At 40.2% G+C, this 22314-nt stretch overlaps 1 protein-coding gene across 20 annotated transcripts in view; it reads right to left on the bottom strand.

Annotated features, from left to right (window-relative positions):
• MGA (MAX dimerization protein MGA) overlaps positions 1 to 22314 on the bottom strand; it is a 159336-nt gene that overhangs the window by 87743 nt on the left and 49279 nt on the right. For 18 of the 20 annotated variants that reach the window (XM_054532609.2, XM_063716590.1, XM_054532610.2 and 15 more), the window contains exon 2: positions 13571 to 14701. The exons of 1 other annotated variant lie outside the window; for it this stretch is intronic. In XM_054532609.2, the coding sequence (XP_054388584.1) occupies positions 13571 to 14634 (1064 nt within the window). In that variant the 5' untranslated portion in view covers positions 14635 to 14701. Of the gene's footprint in view, positions 1 to 13570; positions 14702 to 20953; positions 21670 to 22314 lie in introns of those variants that run through there. One more of the 20 variants, XM_054532614.2, reaches the window with a different exon arrangement.

The raw sequence follows: 22314 nt of genomic DNA, 5'->3' as shown, positions 1-22314 counted from the left end.
AAAGAGCTCTTGGCAGGCTGAGGCAGGAGGACTGCTTGAGCCCAGGAGGCAGGGACCAACCTGGGAAACACAGTGAGACCTTGTATCTACAAACAATAAAAATAAAAAATTAGCCAGGTGTGGTGGTGCACACCTGTAGTCAGTCCCAACTACTCAGGGGGCTGAGGTGAGAGGATCACTTGAGGAGACCAGGAGACCAAGCTTTCAGTGAGCCATGGATTGTGTCCCAGCACTCCAGCCTGGGTAACAAAGCAAAACCCTGTCTCAATTTAAAAAAATAAAGCACAGGACAATGATGAGAACCACCACATCAAGGCTTATAACTGAAATTTCATAATATGAGGGATCAATAAAAGGTTCTGAAAGCAGAAGGGGGCAAGGTTACATTCAAATCACCAGAGCAAAACATGGCATCAAACTTCTCAACAGGAAACTGGGAGGCAACAACACATTTTCAAAGAACTCGTTACAGAAACAATTTTATAAAGTTTGAGAAGCAGAATAAAGCCAATTCCCAACATATAAGAAGAAATTGAGGGGTGAAGAGAAGTGAAGCTGGGAACTATTTTCATCATTAGTAATTTTGCTTAAACATCTTAAAATTCTATGTTCTATAGATACTTTCTAAAGAAACAACTGAAAAATGAACTTCACAAAACAACAAAAACAACACAAACCAGTAAAGACAGCTTAAGATACAGGACACAAAAGAACCTACATGAGGCCGGGTGCAGTGGCTCACACTTGTAATCCCAGCACTTTGGGAGGCTGAGGCAGGAGGATCACTTGAGGTCAGGAGCTCAAGACCAGCCTGGCCAAAATGGTGAAACCCTGTCTCTACCAAAAACACAAAAATTAGCCGGGCGTGGAGGCATGAGCCTGTAGTCCCAGCTACTTGGGAGGCTGAGGCAGAAGAATCCCTTGAACCCAGGTGGCAGAGGTTGCAGTGAGCCGAGATCACACCACTGCACTCCAGCCTGGGCAACAGAGCAAGATTCCATCTCAAAAAAATAAATAAATAAATAAAAAGAACCTATATGAAAATAGCAAATGTAAAGTTAGCAGGATGATAGCAAAGGAAAATCCCAAGATGGCAGCTTGGTAGGGGCCTAGAGAACAACCAGATCAGATTGGCAAAGGAGAATAAAGAGCTCCCGAAGGAAGTATGCAGAGGAGGTACACACAAAAATTTACTTTCAATAGATGAATATGTGTATGCACATATATGTACGTGTGTGTGTGTATGTGTATGAATGAACCAAAAGATTTTATTACATAATGTAGGTAGAAGGCGGGTGCAGTGGCTCACGCCTGTAATCCCAACGCTTTGGGTGGCCGAGGCAGGCAGATCACCTGAGGTCGGGAGTTCGAGACCAGCCTAACCAACATGGAGAAACCCCATCTCTACTAAAAATACAAAATTAGCCGGGCATGGTGGCACATGACTGTAATCCCAGCTACTCGGGAGGCTGAGGCAGGAGAATCGCTTGAACCTGGGAGGCAGAGGTTGCAGTGAGCCGAGATCGCACCATTGCACTCCAGCCTGGGCAATAAGAGCAAAACTCCGTCTCGGAAAAACAAAAAAAGAATGTGGGTAGAATAAGCACCAGTACATATAAAACTACAAATATTTAAAAACAAAAAGCAATAATTTACTACAAAACAAAGTTATAAAAGAAAATTAATTCATAGCATGACATTTGGCTCAGCAGTATAGAATATTTATCTCATAACATAAAAAAATGGATTATTTGGCCAAGCATGGTGCCTCACACCTGTAATCCCAGCACTTTGGGAGGCCAAGGCAAGAGGATCACTTCAGCGCAGGAGTTCAAGACCAGCCTGGGAAACATGGTGAAACCCTATCTCTACAAAAATAAAAAAATTAACCAAGCAAGGTGGAGTCTCAGTTACTCGGGAGGCTGAGGTGGGAGGATCACTTGAGCCTGGGAGGTTGAGGCTGCAGTGAACTGTGATCACCCACTACACTCCAGCCTGGGCAACCAAGTGAGACTCTGTCTCAAAAAGAAAGAAAAATTAGTTGACCAAAAACTATGATAATGACACTAACAGAATTAAAAAAAAAAAAAGAGTATACTACGAGGATTTAAAAACAGTAACAACTAAACGGCCTATATATTGTACTAGAAAATAATTTTAAATGGATTACATGTAAAATTGATAATTATTTGGCATTATGCATATGACCTAGACAGAGACAAATACCACAAGAAATAGCTAAAATGGAAAAACTAATTTCCTCTATAAAGAAAACTAGGGGGTGAAAAATGGTAAAGCCAAGTCACTACTATTTTTCATCATAAGTGGTTTTATTTAATCTTTTAAAATTATGTATTATGTATTTGCTGTATAACGAGCTTGTCTGGTCTTTGTCCAGGGTTCCTGGTACAAAGCTTCTAAAATCTTTGGTATTTCCAGAGTGACAGAAGGGACTGTCATTCATGAACCCACTGGCTCACACCTGAGTTTATGCTAATGACATGACCTGTGGTAGACCCCCTAAACAGATCCAGGATGGCGCTGGTCTCCAAAAACAACAACACTGTGATTAAAGAACTGGGACTCTGAGCCAGCTCAACCTTTAGGGTGGGGAAAAGAACTGAAGATTAAGTTCAATCACAGATTTTGTCAATTACCCCTATGTAATGAACCCCCAAAATTTTGAATACCAAAGCTTAATAAAGCTTCCTGGTTGGTGAACACATTGATGTCCCAGAAGGGTGATGTACCCTATATGTTTCCATGGGGAGAGGGCATGGAGGCTCTGCATGTGAGACCCTCCCAGACCTTGTTCTTTACGTCTCATTAGGCTGGTCCTAATTTGTATTCTTTACAGCAAAATTCTAATTCTAAATACAGTGTTTTCCTGAGTTCTATGAGTCTAGTGAATTAGTGAACCTGAGGGAGATTGTGAGAATCTCAGGATTTGTAGCCAACTGGTGAAAAGTACAGGTGGCCTAGGATCTCCAGTTGTGGTTAATGTCTCAACTAGGTGCAGTCTTGTTGGGGACCATGTATTTCAACCTATGGAGACGAACTATGGGTTCTTATTCAATACATCAGGGGGTGTTAAAACAGAATAGTACTATTTTTACTTAATTTTTTAAATTGTAAGGCAACTGTGTACCTCTGAAAAGTTATGCAGATTAGTAACAGTATTGAATTTCCTTTTAAAAATTATAATTCTGACAAGGGCAAAACTAGAAGAAAGAATGCTGCAACAACCTGAGCAATACACTCAAGAGACAGAGTAAGAAATGCATCAAAGTAAAGAACCAACAATGACTAGTTAGAAAAATGCCTTACCACAGAGGTAGAATACAGTGGGACCATGGTCAGGCAGTTACCATCATAAAGCTATACCAATTAAAACAATGTGATTTGGGCCCTAAGTGTAGACAAATTGATCAAGGGAAGAAAACAGTGTCTAAGAATATACACACACGTACACAATCACCTGAGTAACCCCAACGGTCAATAAATAATACAAAAAGGTGTTCAACTTTGCTAATCACTAGAAAAAGACAAACTACAACCATAATGCTCCCACTTTTGCCACTATTTGCCACCTACTACTGAAAGTCCTATTTAGAGCAATCAGACAAGAAAAAGAAAAAAAGCATATTCAAATTGTCAAGGACTTTGTAAAGATATCTCTTTTAATAGATGGTGCAATCTTATATAGAGAAAACTTTCAAAAACCCACACATACACACAAAAAAACGCACTCTCAGTCCCCCCCACAACACGACACACACACGCAAACCACTCACTTAATAAACAATTCAGCAAAGTTGAAGGATACAAACTCAACACACAAAAATCAATTGTATTTCTACACAATGAACAATATGCAATATAAAACAGCAATGAGCAATATAAAAAGAAAAGGAAACCACTCAATATATAATAGCATCAAAAAGAATAAAATACTTAGGAATAGATTTAACTAAGAAAGCAAAACACTTTTACAATGAAAACCACAAAAGCATTACTGAAAAAACTTAAAATGGAAAGATATCCCATGTTCATGAATAGGAAGACAACCCAAAGTGTTGAACGAATTCAACAAAATCCTTATCAAAATCCCAACGGGATTTTTCAGAAGTAGAAAATGAAACCTCGGCCTATCGCGGTGGCTCATGCCTATAATCCTGTAATCCCAGCACTTTGGGAGGCCAAGGGGGGCGGATCACAAGGTCAGAGGTTTAAGACCAGCCTGGCCAATATGGTGAAACCCCATCTCCACTAAAAATACAAAAAATTAGCCGGGCGTGGTGGTGCGCACCTGTAGTCCCAGCTATTCAGGAGGCTGAGACAGAAGAATTGCTTAAACACGGGAGGCGGAGGTTGCAGCGAGCCGAGATCATACCACTGCATTCCAGCCTGAGCCACAGAGCAAGACTCAGTCTTGAAAAAAAAAAAAAAAGAAAAAGAAAAAAAAGAAAATGGAATCTCAAGGGACCTTAAATAGCAAAAACAATTTTGAAAAATAAGAACAAAGTTGGTGGTCTCACACTGTCCAATTTGAAAATGTCTAGTAATCAAAATAATGTGGCACTGGCATAAAGATAAACATAAACATACAGGCGAACAGAATACAGAGAGCTGAGAAATCAATCCGCACGTATGTGGTCAATTGATTTTCAACAGGTGCAAAGACCATTCAATGGGAAAAGGACAGTCTTGTTTTTTCGTTTTGTGTTTTGTTTTGTTTTGTTTTGTTTTGTTTTTGAGATGGAGTCTCGCTCTGCTGCCCAGGCTGGAGGACAATGGTGCAATTTCGGCTCACTGCAACTGCCGCCTCCCGGGTTCAAGCAATTCTCCTGCCTCAGCCTCCTGAGTAGCTGAGACTACAGGTGTGCGCCACCATGCCTGGATAATTTTTTTTGTATTTTTAGTAGAGACAGGGTTTCACTATGCTGGCCACACTGGTCCCCAACTTCTGACCTCGTGATCCGCCCACCTCAGCCTCCCAAAGTGCTGGGGTTACAGGCGTGAGCCACAGCACCCAGCCAGGACAGTCTTTTCAATGAATGGTGACAGGAAAACTGGATACACACATGCAGAAGAATGAAGCTGAAGCCTTACCTTACACCACTAATAAAAATACTCAGGCATGGTGGCTCATGCCTGTAATCCCAACACTTTGGGAGGCTGAGGCGGGCAGATCACTTGAGGTCAGGAGTTGGATACCAGCCTAGCCAACACAGCCAAACCTCATCTCTACTAAAAATACAAAAATTAGCCGGGCATGGTGGCGAGCACCTGTAATCCCAGCTACTCGGGAGGCTGAGGCAGGAGAATCACTTGAACCTGGGAGGCAGAGGTTGCAGTGAGTCGAGATCACACCACTGCACTCCAGCCTGGGTGACAGAGCAAGACTCTGTCTCAAAAAAAAAAAAAAAATCAAAATTGATTGCAGACCTAAACTTAAGAAGTAAAACTATAAAACTCTTAGTAAGAAACATAAGGGAAACTCTTTCCAATGTTAGATTTGGCAATGGTTTCTTAAGCATAACATCAAAAGCACAGTCAAGAGAATAAAGAATAGGAAAATTGTACTTCATTAAAATTAAAAACTTGTGCATCAAAACACACTATATAAGAATGAAAAGAACAAGCCACAGAATGAGAGAAAAGATTTCCAAATCATTTATCTAATGGATTAATATCCAAAATATATAAAGAACTCCTGCATCTCAATAACAAAATAATGACTCAATTTTTAAATGGGCAAAGCACTTGAATAAACATTCCTCCTTATACAAATGGTAAATAAACGTGAAAAAATGCCTGAATAACATTGTTAATCATTAGGGAAATGCAAATTAAAAACCACAACGAGCTATCCCTTCATACCCATTAAGATGGCTATTATTAAAAACAGTAAGTGCTGGCCAGGATAAGGAGAAATTAGAACACTTGTGCACTGTTGATGGGAATACAGAGTGGTTCAGGCACTTTGGAAAACAGTATTGTGGTTCCTCAAAAAATTAAAAATAGAATCACCATATGATCCAGCAATTCTACTCCTGGGTATATACCCAAAAGAATTCATTGGCCAGGTGCAGTGGCTCACTCCTGTAATCCAGCACTTGAGAGGCTGAGGTGGGTGGATCACCTGAGGTCAGGAGTTCGAAATCAGCCTGGCCAACATGGCGAAACCCTGCCTCTAATAAAAATAAAAAAATTAGCTGGGTGTGGTGGCACATGTCTGTAATCCCAGCTACTCTGGAGGCTGGGGTGGGAGGATCGCTTGGACACAGGAGGCAGAGGTTGCCGTGAGCCAAGATCACACCTCTGCAATCCTGCCTGGGGGCGACAGAGCGAGACTCAATCTCCAAAAAAAAAAATTCGTAACTCCATTATCCACAATAGCAAAAAGGTAGAAGCTATCCAAGTGTCCATCAACAGATAAATGGGATAAGGCCAAAGAGATCAGGCAAGTGGCCTTTAAGTGCAATGGAAAGCCACTGAAGAATTTTAAGAGGGGACATAATCCCCTGTAAGTCATATTTTTCAAAGATCTTTCTGTCTACCAAATAGAGCATGGGATTTTGGGGGGGAAAGCAGCCGGGAAACCAGGTAGATGTTATGCAGTGGGGATGGTATTTTGGACTACAGTAAAGATGATACAAAAATCAGCAGGCTCATGTACTATGGGTAGGGATATAAATGGCTATAACCTTTTAGAATATAATTTAGCAATTAATTAAAACTTAAAATCTTGATCTAGGCAATTCCATTCCTAAGAATTAATCACTGTATTTGCAAACGTATATAAAAAATGTGTGTAAGAAATTTTACTGAAGCATTATTTGTAGTGGCTAAAAAAACTAAAACAATTTCAAGGTCCATCAACACAGAACTGATTAAATACATCTTATGGATACTAACACAGCCCCTTAAAAATGCCTGCCATAGAATGCACAATGTTGAGGAAAAAAAGCAGGATTCTAGATTGTGGGAACAGTATTTTTGTAAAACTGTTCATATTTGTCTAATATTGACATTTGTGAATTAATTCTTGTTTTAAATATATCAAACCAGGCCAGGCACGGTGGCTCACGCCTGTAATCCCGGCACTTGGGGAGGCCAAGGCGGGCGGATCATGAGACCAGCCTGGCCAACATAGTGAAATCTCTACATAAAATTAGCCAGGCTTGGTGGCAGGTGCCTGAAATCCCAGCTACTTGGGAGGCTGAGGCAGGAGAATCACTTGAACCCAGGATGTGGAGGTTGCAGTAAGCCAAGATTGCACCACTGGACTCCAGTTGGCACAACAGTGCGAGACTTTGTCTCAAAAAAAAAAAAAAAAAAAACCAAACCAGAGTGATTCTCTCTATAATAATGTCATTCTCACTCACTTGCATTCTGATGAGCTTTCTTGGGAGAAAAATATATGTGCCAGAAACTCCAGGTTCACCCATGGTAGTGTGCAATCAACTAATCAAACGGAAAAACATCTGAAAACTATGTCACACATGGAAAAGCTGAATGATCTGTGCTTAGGTTGGAATTATGTAAAACCTAAGATCCATAATGCAGGAATTTGTTTCATTTGGTACTTAGAAAAGTACCTGAAACTAAAAGGTATTCAGTTACACTTAGTGAATGACTGAATAAAAGATAACAGAAATCATAAAGGAGTGTAATTTTTCCCCAAACGTTTGAAGGTCACGTAAAAGAGGGTATGAATTGATTTTGCCCTCTACAGCTACAATTTTTTTAAAAAGAAGAAATAGGTAAACATACAAAAAGGGGATGGCAAAGATGAATTTCTGCTTACAGGAAATAAGCAGTCATCCATTAATGGAATTAGAAGCCTCTAAACAGCCGGGCACAGTGGCTCACTCCCGTAATCCCAACACTTTCGGAGGCTGAGGTAGGAGGATCCTTGTAGCCAGGAGTTTGAGACGAGCCTGGCCAACATAGTAAGATCCCGTTTCTACATAAATCTTTTTTAAAAATTAACTGGGCGTGGTGGTGCATGCCTGTAGTCCCAGCTACTAGGGAGGCTGAGGCAGGAGGATCAGTAGGGCCCAAGAGGTCAAGGCTACAGCAAGCCATGAACCTGCCACTGCACTCCAGCCTGGGAAACAAACAGCAAGATCCTGACTCAAAAAAAAAGAAAGGGGGGAAAAAAAAAGCAGCAGTAGCCTCTAAAGATAGTGAAACCAGAATAGCTAAAAACAAAAAAGACAATACCACATGTGCTAACAAAGATGCAGAAGTAACAGGAACTCTCATCATACATTTTTGATGGAAGTATAAGCTGGTATGATCCTTTTGGAAAATTCTGGCAGTGTCTACTAAAAGTATGCCTACTGTATGACCCAGCAATTCTCCTCCTAGACATGTAACAAAAAGAAACTAGTGCGTATGTCCACCAAAGACACATGTAAGAAAGTTTGTAGTTTTATTCATAACAGTCAAAAACTAGAAACAATCCAAATATACATCAATAGGAGAATAACTTAACAGATTTATGTAAGGAGGCAAAAATAATGCAGAGGTTTCCGATTTGAATGACTATCATAGCTAATGCAAAAAAAAAGGGCAGGATTTAAAGTAAAAAGAAAAATTCAGCTGGAATTGTCTATAATAATGAACATTTTGATCTAGAGGTCTGGAACTAAGAAGAGAGACAAATAAGCTAGAAACATCAGTGGCTTTAAAAATATTCACTATTGGCCGGGTGCCGTGGCTCACGCCTGTCATCCCAACACTTTGGGAGGCCGAGGTGGGCGGATCAAGAGGTCAAGAGATCGAGACCATCCTGACCAACATGGTGAAACCCCATCTCTACTAAAAATACAAAAAATAGTTGGGCGTGGTGGCATGTGTCTGTAGTCTCAACTACTCAGGAGGCTGAGGCAGGAGAATCACTTGAACCCAGGAGGCGGAGGTTGCAGTGAGCCCAGATCACGCCACTATGTTTCAGCCTGGGTGACACAGCGAGACTCTGTCTAAAAAAAAATAAAAATAAAAATAAAAATAAAAATAAAAATAATCACTATTAAGCCAGGCATAGTGGCTCATGCCTACAATCCTAACACTTTGGGAGGCTGAGGCGAGCGGGCCACTTGAGGTCAGGAGTTCGAGACCAGCCTGGCCAACATGGTGAAACCCCATCTCTACTGAAAATACAAAAAAATTAGTCGGGCGTGGTGGCAGGCACCTGTAATCCCAGCTACCCCAGAGGCTGAGGCAGGAAAATTGCTTGAACCTGGGAGGCAGAAGCGCAGTGAGCCAAGATCGCACCACTGCATTCCAGCTGAGGCAATAGAGCCAGACTCTGTCTAAAAATAAAAATAAAAAATAATAATTGGTTGGATATAGTGGCTCACCCCTGTAATCCAGCACTTGGGAAGCTGAGGTAGGTGGGTCACCTGAGGTCAAGAGTTCAAAACCAGCCTGGCCAACATGGCGAAAGCCTACCTCTACTAAAACTACAAAAATTAGCCGGGTATGGCGGCACGTGCCTGTAATCCCAGCTACTCGGGCGGCTGAGGCAGAATTGCTTGAACCCAGGAGGCGGAGGTTGCCGTGAGTCGAGATCGCGCCACTGCACTTCAGCCTGGGCGACAGAGCAAGACTCCGTCTCAAAACATAATAATAATCAGTATTAGATGGGAGAAGAGGTCAAAGTCATAGATAAGACTACAAGATGGCCAGGGACGGGGTGGCTCACGCCTGTAATTCCAGCACTTTGGGAGGCTGAGGCAGGTGGATCACCTGAGGTCATGAGTTCGAGACCAGTCTGGCCAACATGGTGAAACCCCGTCTCTACTAAAAATACAAAAATTAGCCAGGCGTGGTGGCACATGCCTGTAATCCCAGCTACTCCAGAGGCTAAGGCAGGAGAATCACTTGAACCCAAGAAGCAGAGGTTGCACTGAACCAAGATCATGCCACTGCACTCCAGCCTGGGAAACAAGAGCAAAACTCCATCTCAAAAAAAAAAGAAAGAAAGAAAAAGACTACAACAGCTGGGCATGGTAGCTCACGCCTGTAATCCTACCACTTTGGGAAGCTGAGGCAGGAGGATCACTTGAGGCCAGGAGTTCAAGACCAGCCTGGCCAACATGGTGAAACCCCATCTCTACTAAAAATACAAAAATTAGCCAGGCATGGTGGCATGCACCTGTAATTCCAGCTAATCCAGAGGCTGAGGCACAAGAATCGCTTGAACCCAGGAGGCAGAGGTTGCAGCGAGCCAAGATCACACCACTGCACTTCAGCCTGGGCAACAGGGCAAGACTCTGTCTCAAAAAAGAAAAAGAAAGAAAGAAAAAATAAGGACTACAAGAGCATAATACTAGGAAATAACCTTCATTTAATAAATATCTGAATATATTATAATATAAGGAGTCAGTAAGAATAACTGAAAGAAGGGAAAAAATCAAGAATTAGGAGAACCACGTGAATGGTATGGTAAAAGCCAAGGAAGAAAAAATAAGAGTTTAAAGTAGGAGAAAAATGGTCAAGCAACCCAAATGTAGCAAATAAAGCCTGAATAAAGATCAGTGTGTTTCCCAATAACATTAGCTAAAACAAAGCAGAACGACAGAGCAATCATGTATCAGTAACTGAATAGAAAATGGGAAAATAGTGTGTGTGTGTGTGTGTGTGCACACGCATGTGTATATAATTTTTTAAACCCTTAAATCAGAGGTTAGCAAATTTTTCCTGTAAAGGAAAAGATAGTAAATATTTTACGTTTTACAATCATCTATGGTCTCTGTCACATATTCTTGTATACATACTAAAATAGGCTATAGGCCAGATTTGCCCAACTCCTGCCTAAAAATAATTTCTGCTTCCATATCAAGCATTTAGAGAAAAAGTTTACATACAGCTAAATACCATTTTCGCACATAAAGATAATGCTATTTCTTGGAGCATGATTCAAGATGCTTTTCTCCCTTTAGTGACAGAGATACTATACGTTAATAAATCTGAACCACTCTCTTGATCCATTAAAATCAAAAGCTTAACCATATGTAATCCCAACAGCTGCCTTCTATAACAAAAAAATAAGCCCGGCTGGGTGTGGCGGCTCATGCCTGTAATCCCAGCACTGTGAAAGGCCAAGGCTGACAGATCGCTTCAGCTCACGAGTTTGAGACCAGCCTGGGCAACATGGCAAAACCTCGTCTCTACTAAAAATACAAAAAAATTAGCCAGGGATGGTGGTGCATGCCTGTAGTCCCAGCTATTCAGGAGGCTGAGGTAGGAGAACACCCAAGTCCAGGAAGTCAGGGCTGCAGTGAGCCGTGAATGCGCTACTGCACCCATTCTAAGTGACAGAGCCATACACTGTCTCGAAAAACAAACAAAACATACATCTGACCCTTTCACCTAACAAACTCCTTCAGGCCCTATCCTCTAAAGGAATTTCAATAAATTCCGCGTCATCCAATGGTACAATAAACTGTTTCTGGATAACAAGGGTAAAAATATAATTTGTGGTCAACTGTTTAAATCTTATTTTAATTATGTTAGATAATCAAGATGATTAAGCTGTGGCTGAAGAATCAAGTTTAAAGATGGCATCCACCAGTTGCAATTACAAACAATACGACAGCAAAAAGTATAACCTGAAAGAACCTTTCCCCTTTGACAAAAAAACTGTATGCATTGCTTGAGCAGCACTTCCTCCTGCTGCAACAATCCTTAGAAAAAGCAAAGCAATAACCAGCTCACAGACAAGACAAGGGGAACTCATGAGCACGGAGATTCCAAATTCAAAAAATAGTAGCCGTTAGTGGCCTACAATTTTAGCAAGAAAAGGAAAGTAAAGGAAATTTGTGTGCAGGGATTTCTTTACTTTTGCTGAACTTGGGTTTAAAAATCAAAATAAGGCAAGTTCAGGCCGGGCGCGGTGGCTCACATCTGTAATTCCAACACTTTGGGAGGCAGAGGCGGGTGGATCACCTGAGGTCAGGAGTTTGAGATCAGCCTGGCCAACATGGTGAAACTCCACCTCTACTAAAAAAAATACAAAAAATTTAGCTGGGCATGGCGGCACATACCTGTAATCCCAGCTACTTGGGAGGTTGAGGCAGGAGAATAGCTTGAACCTGGGAGCCAGAGGTTGCAGTGAGCCGAGATGGCACCACTGCACTCCAGCCTGGGCGACAGAGTGAGACTCCGTCTCAAAAAAAATAAACAAACAAAAATAAGGCAAGTTCAAACAAAAAGAAAAAACAGCATCATTCACAATAGTCAAATTCAAGTTTTGCTTTTTGGAACTTTGTGAAATCCTCCCCGCCATCTCATCCCAAATATTTTGGATTTGTGGTTAGTTGAATGTATAGCTGCAGCCTCCATGGAATATTGATTGTATAGACAACTCATGATTACAGGCAACTTTCTGTATCTGAAGAGGACTAGGTTCCAGGACCCTCCCCAGATACCAAAATCTGAGGATACTCAAGTCCCTTAGTTGGCCAGCTGTATCTGTGGATGCAGAACCAGTAGATGTGGGCCTACTATAATTGAAGAAGGGAAGAAAAATAACGCCAAATCATAATGGAAACAAAACTTACCTATACAAAGCACAAAATGGATTCAGAGTCGTTATTTATATCTAATATTTGTGAATTTACTGCCTGAGGGATATCCTAATCCATAAATTGCCCAACCAAAGAAGCAGCTTAAAATTATTACTTGTTAAAATAGTATGCTTACGGACGGGCGCGGTGGCTCATGCCTGTAATCCCAGCACTTTGGGAAGCCGAGGCGGACAGATCATGAGGTCAGGAAATCGAGACCATCCTGGCTAACACAGTGAAACCCCGTCTCTACTAAAAATATTAAAAAATTAGCCTGGCGTGGTGACGGGCACCTGTAGTCCCAGCTACTCGGGAGGCTGAGGCAGGAGAATGGCGTGAACCCAGGAGACGGAGCTTGCAGTAAGCGGAGATCGTGCCACTGCACTCCAGCCCTGGCGACAGAGCGAGATTCCGTCTCAAAAAAAAACAGTATGCTTACTCTTTCTTTAAAATTTACCTGGCATAACTGAAGCTTTGTACCCTTTGACCAACATCTTTCAGTCTCTCTCTACTTGCTGGCATCCACCATTCTACTTTCTACTTTTATGAATATTTTGCAGTATTTGTCTTTTTTTGTTTTGCCTATTTCACTTAGCATAGTATTCTCTAGGCTCATCTATGTTGTTGTAATTGCTATGATTTTCTTTTTTTTTTTTTGAGATGGAGTCTCAAATGTAGTCAGGTGTTGGTATTCTTGGGTGGTCCTGGAACCAATCCCCCAAGGATATCAAGGAACATTCTAAATACATATGAATAATTCTGATAAGTTATCCAATTTGCCTATAATTCTAGATCCTGAACCCAACTGATTCTCATTACAGAAAAATGATGTCACTTCACACAATGTAAAAGCAGTTGTAGTATATTTTATAGTGGCTTACATTTATCAACATCTGTAGCATTCCACAGAACCAAGATGTTAAATCCAACACCTGGCCCATCTCAATCTTCCTTTTATTTCTAAGAACAGAAAAACTACTACTTACCATTCAGAAATCTCTTGCTTCAATTGAGGAACTTCACTAAGTGCTGAATCAGTATCCATGAAACCAAGAAAGTCTCGTTTTATATTAAGGGAAGTCTTCTCCAAACCCTTGCCTGATGTTTCATGACCCCTTGACAAAGGATCCAAATCACCTGGTTGTATCTCTGACCCCTGACCTTCTGTAAGACGGACCCGATGACCAGAAGAACTGGAAATATTATTCCCTTCTTGGTCAGAGCTGTTCTTTTGTTTTCCATCTCTCTGGGGCTTACTATTCAGCCCATCATCCCGAAAGCCTTTGGCAAATGGATTGTAATCTATTTTCAGCTGAGTAATCTGAATGTTCTGATAAGCTGTTACTGCAAAGAATTCAGTCTGTGGGAAGGTAAAAGTGTGGACACCAGGGCCATTTAATTGTATCACCTCCACAGCCTTTTCTGCAGGCACCAAATGAAGCCTCGGCAGGTAACGATGCATAGAGTGCAAGATGATATGCCCTTCTTGGTCCAGTGTATTGTTGGTAAGTTTGAGTTTATAGAAAGATACTGGTTGATGCATCCAATAATGACCTGTGGAAGGAGATTCTGGATGAATAAAAACCCTCCCCAAAACATGAGGTTCAGCCTTCCCACTGGGTTCCCACCAACGACCATTCCACTTATAACGATGGTTATCCACAGGAGATATATCCATGACAAGAATATACTTCAAATTTGAATCTAAACCTGTTATCCAATAACGACAGTAAGGAAACATGCGTCTTCCTTGCTTGGTCAGAATCATCTCTGTGCTTCGATGATAGAACTCATTCCACATACTATTGTTATCGAGGGTAACAGTGATTCCACCCACAGTACAATCAGCTGGAAGGCAAATCTTCCCTTTAGATTTTACTGGTGATGACACACTACTAGCCAAAGCACAGGCATCCTGATTAGTAACCAAAATTCCTTGATCAGTTTTGCCATTTCCTGGCTGCTTTAAGATGACAAAGAAGGTAGGTGCTGCTCCTGCTACTGTTCCACCATCTTGATTAGCCAATATAATCTGCTGTTTCTCCTCCATGATTTCAGTAGGAAACTCAGTAGTAAGACAACTGTAATCACCACATAGTCACAATGGCCTTCCCATCCTAAGAAACAAGCAAAAAAAAACCAAAAACAAAAAACACCCTTTAATCAAGTGAGTATTTATTTCTTGAACAAAAATACAAGAACAATTATGTCATCCCCAAAATATCCTAAATTCTTCTAAGACTTTGCTTCTAAGCTTTTCTTTCAATCACAGTAAGAATATTTATTCTGGAATATCTAATCATTTTTTTAAAGTTCATTTTAATCCAATTAGTTAAGGTGCTTATATCCTAATCCTCTAACAATTCACTATAAATACTATAATCTCACACAAAGAAACAAAAGAGTATATTCATTACAAAAAAATAAAAGTATACAAAATTAAAAAGTTAAATTTGAAGGTTATGCATTTTTAAAGCATCCTAACACTTCATGAATTAATTTGCCAGAAGATTCCTTTATATAGCAAGTTCCCCGGTGATGAGTAAATTAAATAAGTAAATTTCCATTTTCATCCCAAAGAGCTAATTGTACAGAATTAGCTCTTCATATGGTTCAGAAGACATGGTTCCATAAATAAGTAAAAAGCTATCTAACTTCTTAGTACACACATTTAAAGAAGCCATGACAAATCAATGGAACTCAATGGACCTTACACTGAAATAAATTCCAGATGAATCTAATATTTAATTTTTTTATTCCTAAATCCTGAGAAAAGTTTTTTGATAAGACACAAAATCTAAAACCAGTAAGGCAAAAAAAAAAAAAAAAGTGATAAATTTAATATTATATAATGCCAGGCGTGGTGGCTCACACCTGCAATCCCAGCACTTTGAGAGGCCGAGGCCAGTGGATCATTTAAGGCCAGGAACTCGAGACTAGCCTGGCCAACATGGCGAAACCCCATCTCTATTAAAAATAAAAAAATTAGCCTGGTGTGGTGGCGCACGCCTGTAGTCCCAGCTACTCAGGAGGCTGAGGCACCAGAACCACTTGAACCTAGGAGGCAGAAGGTGCACTAAACCAAGATCACGCCACTGCACTCCAGACTGGGTGACAGGGAAAGACTCTGTCTCAAAGAAATAAAAATAAAATAAAATTTAATATTCTGTAAATTTTTTAATCTGGCAAAATCATTTAAGCAAAATCAAAAAACAAACTAACCAGGAAAAGGTATTTGCAACTTATAAAGAACTCATTTCCCTAATATAAAAAGGGGGCTGGACATGGTGACTCACACCTACAATCCCAGCACTTTGGGAGGCCAAGACAGGAGGACTGCTTGAAGTCAGGAGTCCCAGACCAGCCTGTCCAACGTAGTGAAAGTCCGTCTCTATTAAAAAATAATAGCGGCCGGGAGCAGCGGCTCACGCCTGTAATCCAAGCACTCTGGGAGGCCAAGGAGGTCAGATTACTTGAGGTCAGGAGCTCAAGACCAGCCTGGCCAACATGGTGAAACTCCGTCTCTACTAAAAATAAAAAATTAGCTGGGCATGGTGGTGTGCGCCCATAATCCCAGGTACTCGGGAGGCTAAGGCAAGAGAATCGCTTGAACCCAGGAGGTGGAGTTGCAACGAGCCAAGATGGCACCACTGCACTTCAGCCTGGGTGACAGAGCGAGACTCTGACTCAAAAAAATAAAATAAAAATACATTAACAGTAATAATAATTTTTTAAGGCTTCCTACAAATCAACAAGACCAAATACCTAACAGGAAAATGAGTAAAGGATAATAAACACAAATGGCTATGAATATGTACATAGTAAAGAGGAAAGCAAATTAAAATCATCTTGAGATACTGTTTTTTTACTTATCAGACTGGCAAAAATCAAAGCCTGGTAGTGCTGGAAAGGGTTAAGCAACCAGCATTCTCCCCTAAGCAGTTACTGGGAGCATAAAATAATAGAATCTCTATGAGAGGGCAACTTGAAAATATCAAAAGTACAAATCCATATATCATCCTACGACAAAGAAGTTTTTCCAGGACTTTAAGTTTTTTTAATTCACTGTTAAAACCCACTATAGGACTTTATTTTAAATACACACACCTGTGATAAATGATATCTATACAAGATTATCCCCTGCATTCCCACTTATAACAGCAAAAGACTAGACAGGAAGAGAGAAGTCCTTAAAATGGTAAAACAAATGATGACATATCCATAGAGTGGAATGTTAACAGTCATAAAAGAGAATGTATAAGCTTAATGAATGCATGCAAAAAATATCTACAAGATATATTAAGCGTAAAATGTTCAGAACAGTTGTAAATTATGCCACACATCTTTTAAAAGTTTTTTATTGTACCTCTTAAACTTCAGACAGGGAGTACATGTGCAGGTTTGTTTACATGAGTATACTGCATAATATAAGGTTTGGGCGTCTAACGATCCCATCATCCAAGCAGTGAACATAATACCGGATAGGTAGTTTTTCAACTCTTGTAAAAGATTTTTCCTTTTTAAAGTCAAAGAAATAGACAGTATTTCGGTCTTTAAAATAAATAAAAAGCCAAAGAATGAAAAAGAACATGTACATATTTGCTTTACACAGACTATCGCTGGAAAGACAGAAAAGAAAACAGTAGTATTGGTCATATCCAAGGAAAACTTGATGACTTGGAAAAGATACCCTTTTACACTTTCTAAATTTTGCGCCTTGTGAACACACAACCTTTAAAAACTAAAAAACAGGCCAGGTGGGCAGGTGCAGTGGCTCACACCCGTAATTCTATCACTTTAGGAGGCCCATGTGGGAGAAACGTTTGAGGTCAAGAGTTCAAGACCAGCCTGGTCAAAATAGCCAGAGTCGGTCTCTACCAAAAAAAAAAAATAGCAGGTATGGTGGCCAGGAGGACACCTTCCGCAGCCCTGGAAGTTCAGGTTGCAGTGAGCCATAACCATATCACTGCACTCCAGCCTAGGAGACAGAGTGAGACCCCATCACTTTAAAAAAATAAAAAATAAAGTTAAAATTAGTTAATTATTAAAGGTTATAAAGAAAAAGGTCACATATATTGTATGATTCCATTTATATGAGATGTCCAACACAGGCAAATCTAGAGAAACAGAAAGTAGATTAGTGGTTTCAAGGGAAGGGGTAACTGGGACTAACTGCTAATGGGTGTGGGATTTCTTTTTGGTGTATACTTTAAAATGATGAATTATATGTTATGTGAATTATATCTCAATACAAAGTTATAATAAAGAAATCTGAGGCCGGCCATGGTGGCTCATGCCTATAATCCCAGCACTTTGGGAGGCTGAGGCAGGAGGATCACTTGAGCCCAGGAGTTTGAGACCAACCTGGAAAACACAGTGAGACTCCATCTCTACAATGGTGTGTAGCTGTAGTCCCAGCTACTTGAGTGGCTGAGGTGAGAGGATCACTTGAGCCTGGGGGTGGGGAGGCCAAGGCTGCAGTGAGCTGTGATGGTGCCACTGCACTCCAGTCTAGATGACAGAGTGAGACCCTGTCTCAAAAAAAAAAAAACAAAATCTGATTGCTAAAATCAACCGAACTAATATGCTAAATTAAAGCTACAGCTTCTAGTTGTTATACAAAAAGGAAAATGCTACATCACCACTCCTGTGTAAGTGGGTCAGTAATCTTAATCAAATTCAGCCACTTATTAGTCTTCTTCATTATAATTAAAAAGTATTTTACCTTTCATCAGAGCTAATGATGAGCAGCAAAAGCACCTAATCTGAATTTTACCTCTTCTTACAAGATTGGTCATACAGCTCCAAAGCTTAAAATATCTGTTAGTCTACAGATAATAGATATTTTTAAAATCAAGACTTCAAAAGGTTTACTATTGTTTCCTATTATGACTAGAGATAAAAATAGAAATTCACTTCCCAACACTAAAGCACTAATATCAGGGAAGGTCAGGAACAACAACAACAAAAAAAATCTCTCCTCTGATGTGAAGTTTATTTTTAAAAGACAGATAAAATTTACAGTGATTCTTTTCAAAAGCTGCCTCAAGCTTTTACTTATGAAGTTGATTGGTTTTCTAAAACTAACACACTTAGGCGATACCTATCAGAGATTGATAAAACAAAATTAAACAGAAGTCACAAATAAGGTAAAATATTAAAGCTTAAAGAACTGGCAAAAAAAAAAATACCTCTACAATGATGTATAATTCAAACAATGCAAACTCCTAGCTTGTACTTTTTAATTCATAAACTTCAAGGTTTTGTTACAAATCACCAACTATTTTTGTGAATAAGTATGCAAAACATCCTTTGTGTGTATGTGTTCCACGTGAGCACAACATCCTTAGGTGCATTTAATATGACTACGGCAGCAAAGAAGTATATGAAAAAAATTTAGTTATCCCAAACCTATAAATTACACGAAAAGGTGCCGAATTTCTTAAACATTATCTTTCTATAAACTAAAATTTTGGTTTTCAGATCATTACCGGTAAAACCAAGACAGAGAAGTTTTAACCAATTCTTTAAAAATTACTACCTTTTAAAGATTAATCTATGAAACGTCAAAGATGCAGTTGACAAAAACCCAGTTTAGTGAAAATTAGACTGCACTTGAAGTAAATTTTACACTAACTTTATATACACACACAGAGTTTTTCTTTCTGCCGAAGCAAAAAATTAGTGCAGAGAAGTCATATCAACCTATTTCAACTTTGTGCACAGGCATATAATAAAAAAATGTAAAAATGTGCCTGAAGACAGGAAAACAAACTTTCTGACTTATGATTTGTATAAGGCCGGTTTTTTAACTCCACTAATCAAATTAATCCATTAGTTGATGAAAATGCATTGAATTAAAGACTTAATTTATGACTAAAACCATCTCTATCTTGAGCCATAACAGCTACTGGTTTAAGAACATGGAATGAAATTGTTATTCTACATCTATCTAGGCACAGATTCCACTTCGCTATATGCATATGCCTAGGTTTGGAGCTACCATATGAATTTTCTTTTTTTTCTAAGATAAATATTGTAAAACATTTGAATTTTCTAATCAAAGGGCAGTCAATTAAGGATATTCAGCTGTTTCAGACACACCAAGACCACTCTGAAGTCTACTTAAGCCAACTGCAAAACTCAAATGTACTTTAGAAAGGGGTAGGCTAGGCCGGGAGCGGTGGCTCACGCTTGTAATCCCAGCACTTTGAGGGGCTGAGGCGGGCGAATCACCCGAAGTCAGGAGTTCAAGACCAGCCTGGCCAACATGACAAAACCCTCTCTCTACAAAAAATACAAAAAATTAGCCCTGGGCGTCGCGTTGCGCACCTGTAGTCCCAGCTACTCGGGAGGATGAGGCACGAGGTTGCAATGAGCCGAGATAGCGTCACTGCACTCTAGCCTTGGAGTGAGACTCCGTCTCAAAATAATAATAATAAAGAAAAGAAAAGGGTAGGCTACTCATGAAGAAATAAATCTTCTAGCAACATTCTAAAAATACTCTGGGAAACTAAAAGCTTTAATGAAAACCACAATTTTGGTACATATATACCTTAACATTCAAAAACTTTCAATTCGGCTTTTCAACATCAAATTTTTTTTTATCTAGATAAAATAGCTACAATAAAAAGCCAACAAAATAAGCTGTGGAGGGGAAAATTCAGTAACACTCTGAAATGTCACACCAGAAGACATATACACACACAAAAGCTATCATAGAAAACATTTTTTAGGTAAGTAATCTGACAAGTTCCATAAATTGTTACAATTTCAGACTCCCTATTTTAATGTCTTTTCACCAGTGACCTCTTTGGGAAATGTTTATCTACTAAAGCAATGATCCTCATACAACTCACAAAATACACTAGTTTTACTAGATAGTTTCCTAATTCAATGATTAATGTACTGTGCTCAACCCCAAAAATTAGTAACACAAAATCAAAATTCCAGGTCAATACCATTATTTTAAAACACAAATATTCAAATGCTAAGCAACACATTCTGAACGTTTTCCAAATTGCTACAAACTTCTACAACCTTTCATACAATAAATACAGTAGTATGGCAGGCACCAAGATGTTAGTATATTCCTTAATATAATCCTTCACTATAAGAATATGGTTAAGTTAATTACATTTGTGAAACTCAAATTTCAAGAGAACAGGTTCACTCAGATTTCAGTGTTTACCAATAAACACTGGGTCAAGAAATTTTAAGTTTCTTAAAAACAGAATGTGGATATAAATATAATAAGAAAATGAAAGCAAATGGTGGCAAAGACAGTAAAATAGCCAACTATTAATACTTTCTTAATCGCTCTTAACCATCATTTGCTTGTTTTTACTAATTTAATAAATGGTACTTACTTTTATTAAGAACTACTCACTTCGGAACAGACAATAAATATCCTGGGCATTTTATCGTCACAACCTTATAGGGCAAATGTCAAAATATTATCTGAAACACTTTCAGGTTTTAAGGCATAGAATTGCACCTGTGTAAGAGAGTACTACCTCCTTCTCTTCCCAGATATCATTTGTTACTGCTGGCCGCAGGAGGATTTTTTATTCCTAAGAATGGACCCTAACTACAACTCAGGGCCAGAAAGCTGACAGGTCCCTAGCAGTTGGGTAAGCAGAATTTGAAGAACTTTTAAGGCAGAAACGGGCAGTAGTCAAACTTGAAGTAAGTATGCCAAGGTACCCAGGGCACTGAATTTCCTCAAGTCCTTAGCCTGTGTTTTCTGTTAAGTGGACCCAACCCACTTAACCCACACAAACGCTAGAAACAACCGTAGGCGGCAAGAAACACTAGCGCTGTTCCGATACGCAAGAAACTAAAAGGCTCGGTCTCACTGCCTTCCCCGCGAGAAACAGACGCCGTCGACTATTAATGACCCACAAACCGCCGCTTTTCAACTGCAAAGGACAGCTGGCCAAGAACCACGTGAAAAAATGCCGCAAGGAAAGCTCTTCCGGGGAAGAGTCCCGACAGATCACGTGCCGCCGGCCGGAACCCGATGATCGCTCTGTGGGACCCAACCGCGTTGTTACCTTGGAGACTACAGAACCAGCCACCAGACCCTCCCCGGCCAACCCCCTTCCCAGCAGCCGTCACGCCGCCCCCAGGCACTTTCCCTGCAGCCTAGCCGCGGCATCGTGCCCAAAAAGAACGAACAGAGCAAGCAGTTAACCAGGGACTCAGCCGCATAAGCCTGGCAAGCTCTACAACACGCGCGGGTGGGCTCGAGACTTCTCATGATACACGTGTTTGCTCCGGCGAGGCGAACCTTGGGAAAGTTATCTTCCCTCTAAAAGAGTGCACTTTGCTTTCTCATGTTGCTCTGCCATCAGTAACCCCTCCTTTCAGACCTCATTTACCCGTTCCTGCTTCCACCCCGGCCAGAGGAAGAAGGCATTCCCAGGGTTCGAAAGGCAAGGCAAAAATCTGTACAGCAAGACACTACCACTTTTGCTCTCCCGACCCAGTCTGAAACGATCCCTAGTTTCTCCATATTCTTCTGACACATAGATTCCTCAACTTTGGCTACCGGAGCTTTGGAGGGGGCGGGGGGGTGATGTTAATGTCCCAGATACCTTGCACTGAGGGCAGAGACCTACTTGACCATTTAACAGAAACGGGAAACCCCATAAACAAAACTAGGTAAAGGCTGCCCCACAGAGGAAAAAAGAAAATAACACCTGCTCTTCCCACCTGTTTTCCCCTC

Source organism: Pongo abelii, chromosome 16 (assembly GCF_028885655.2).
Source record: "Pongo abelii isolate AG06213 chromosome 16, NHGRI_mPonAbe1-v2.0_pri, whole genome shotgun sequence".
NCBI lineage: Eukaryota > Metazoa > Chordata > Mammalia > Primates > Hominidae > Pongo > Pongo abelii.
Note: the sequence above shows the minus strand (reverse complement) of the source record. Positions and strands in the feature narration are given on the sequence as shown.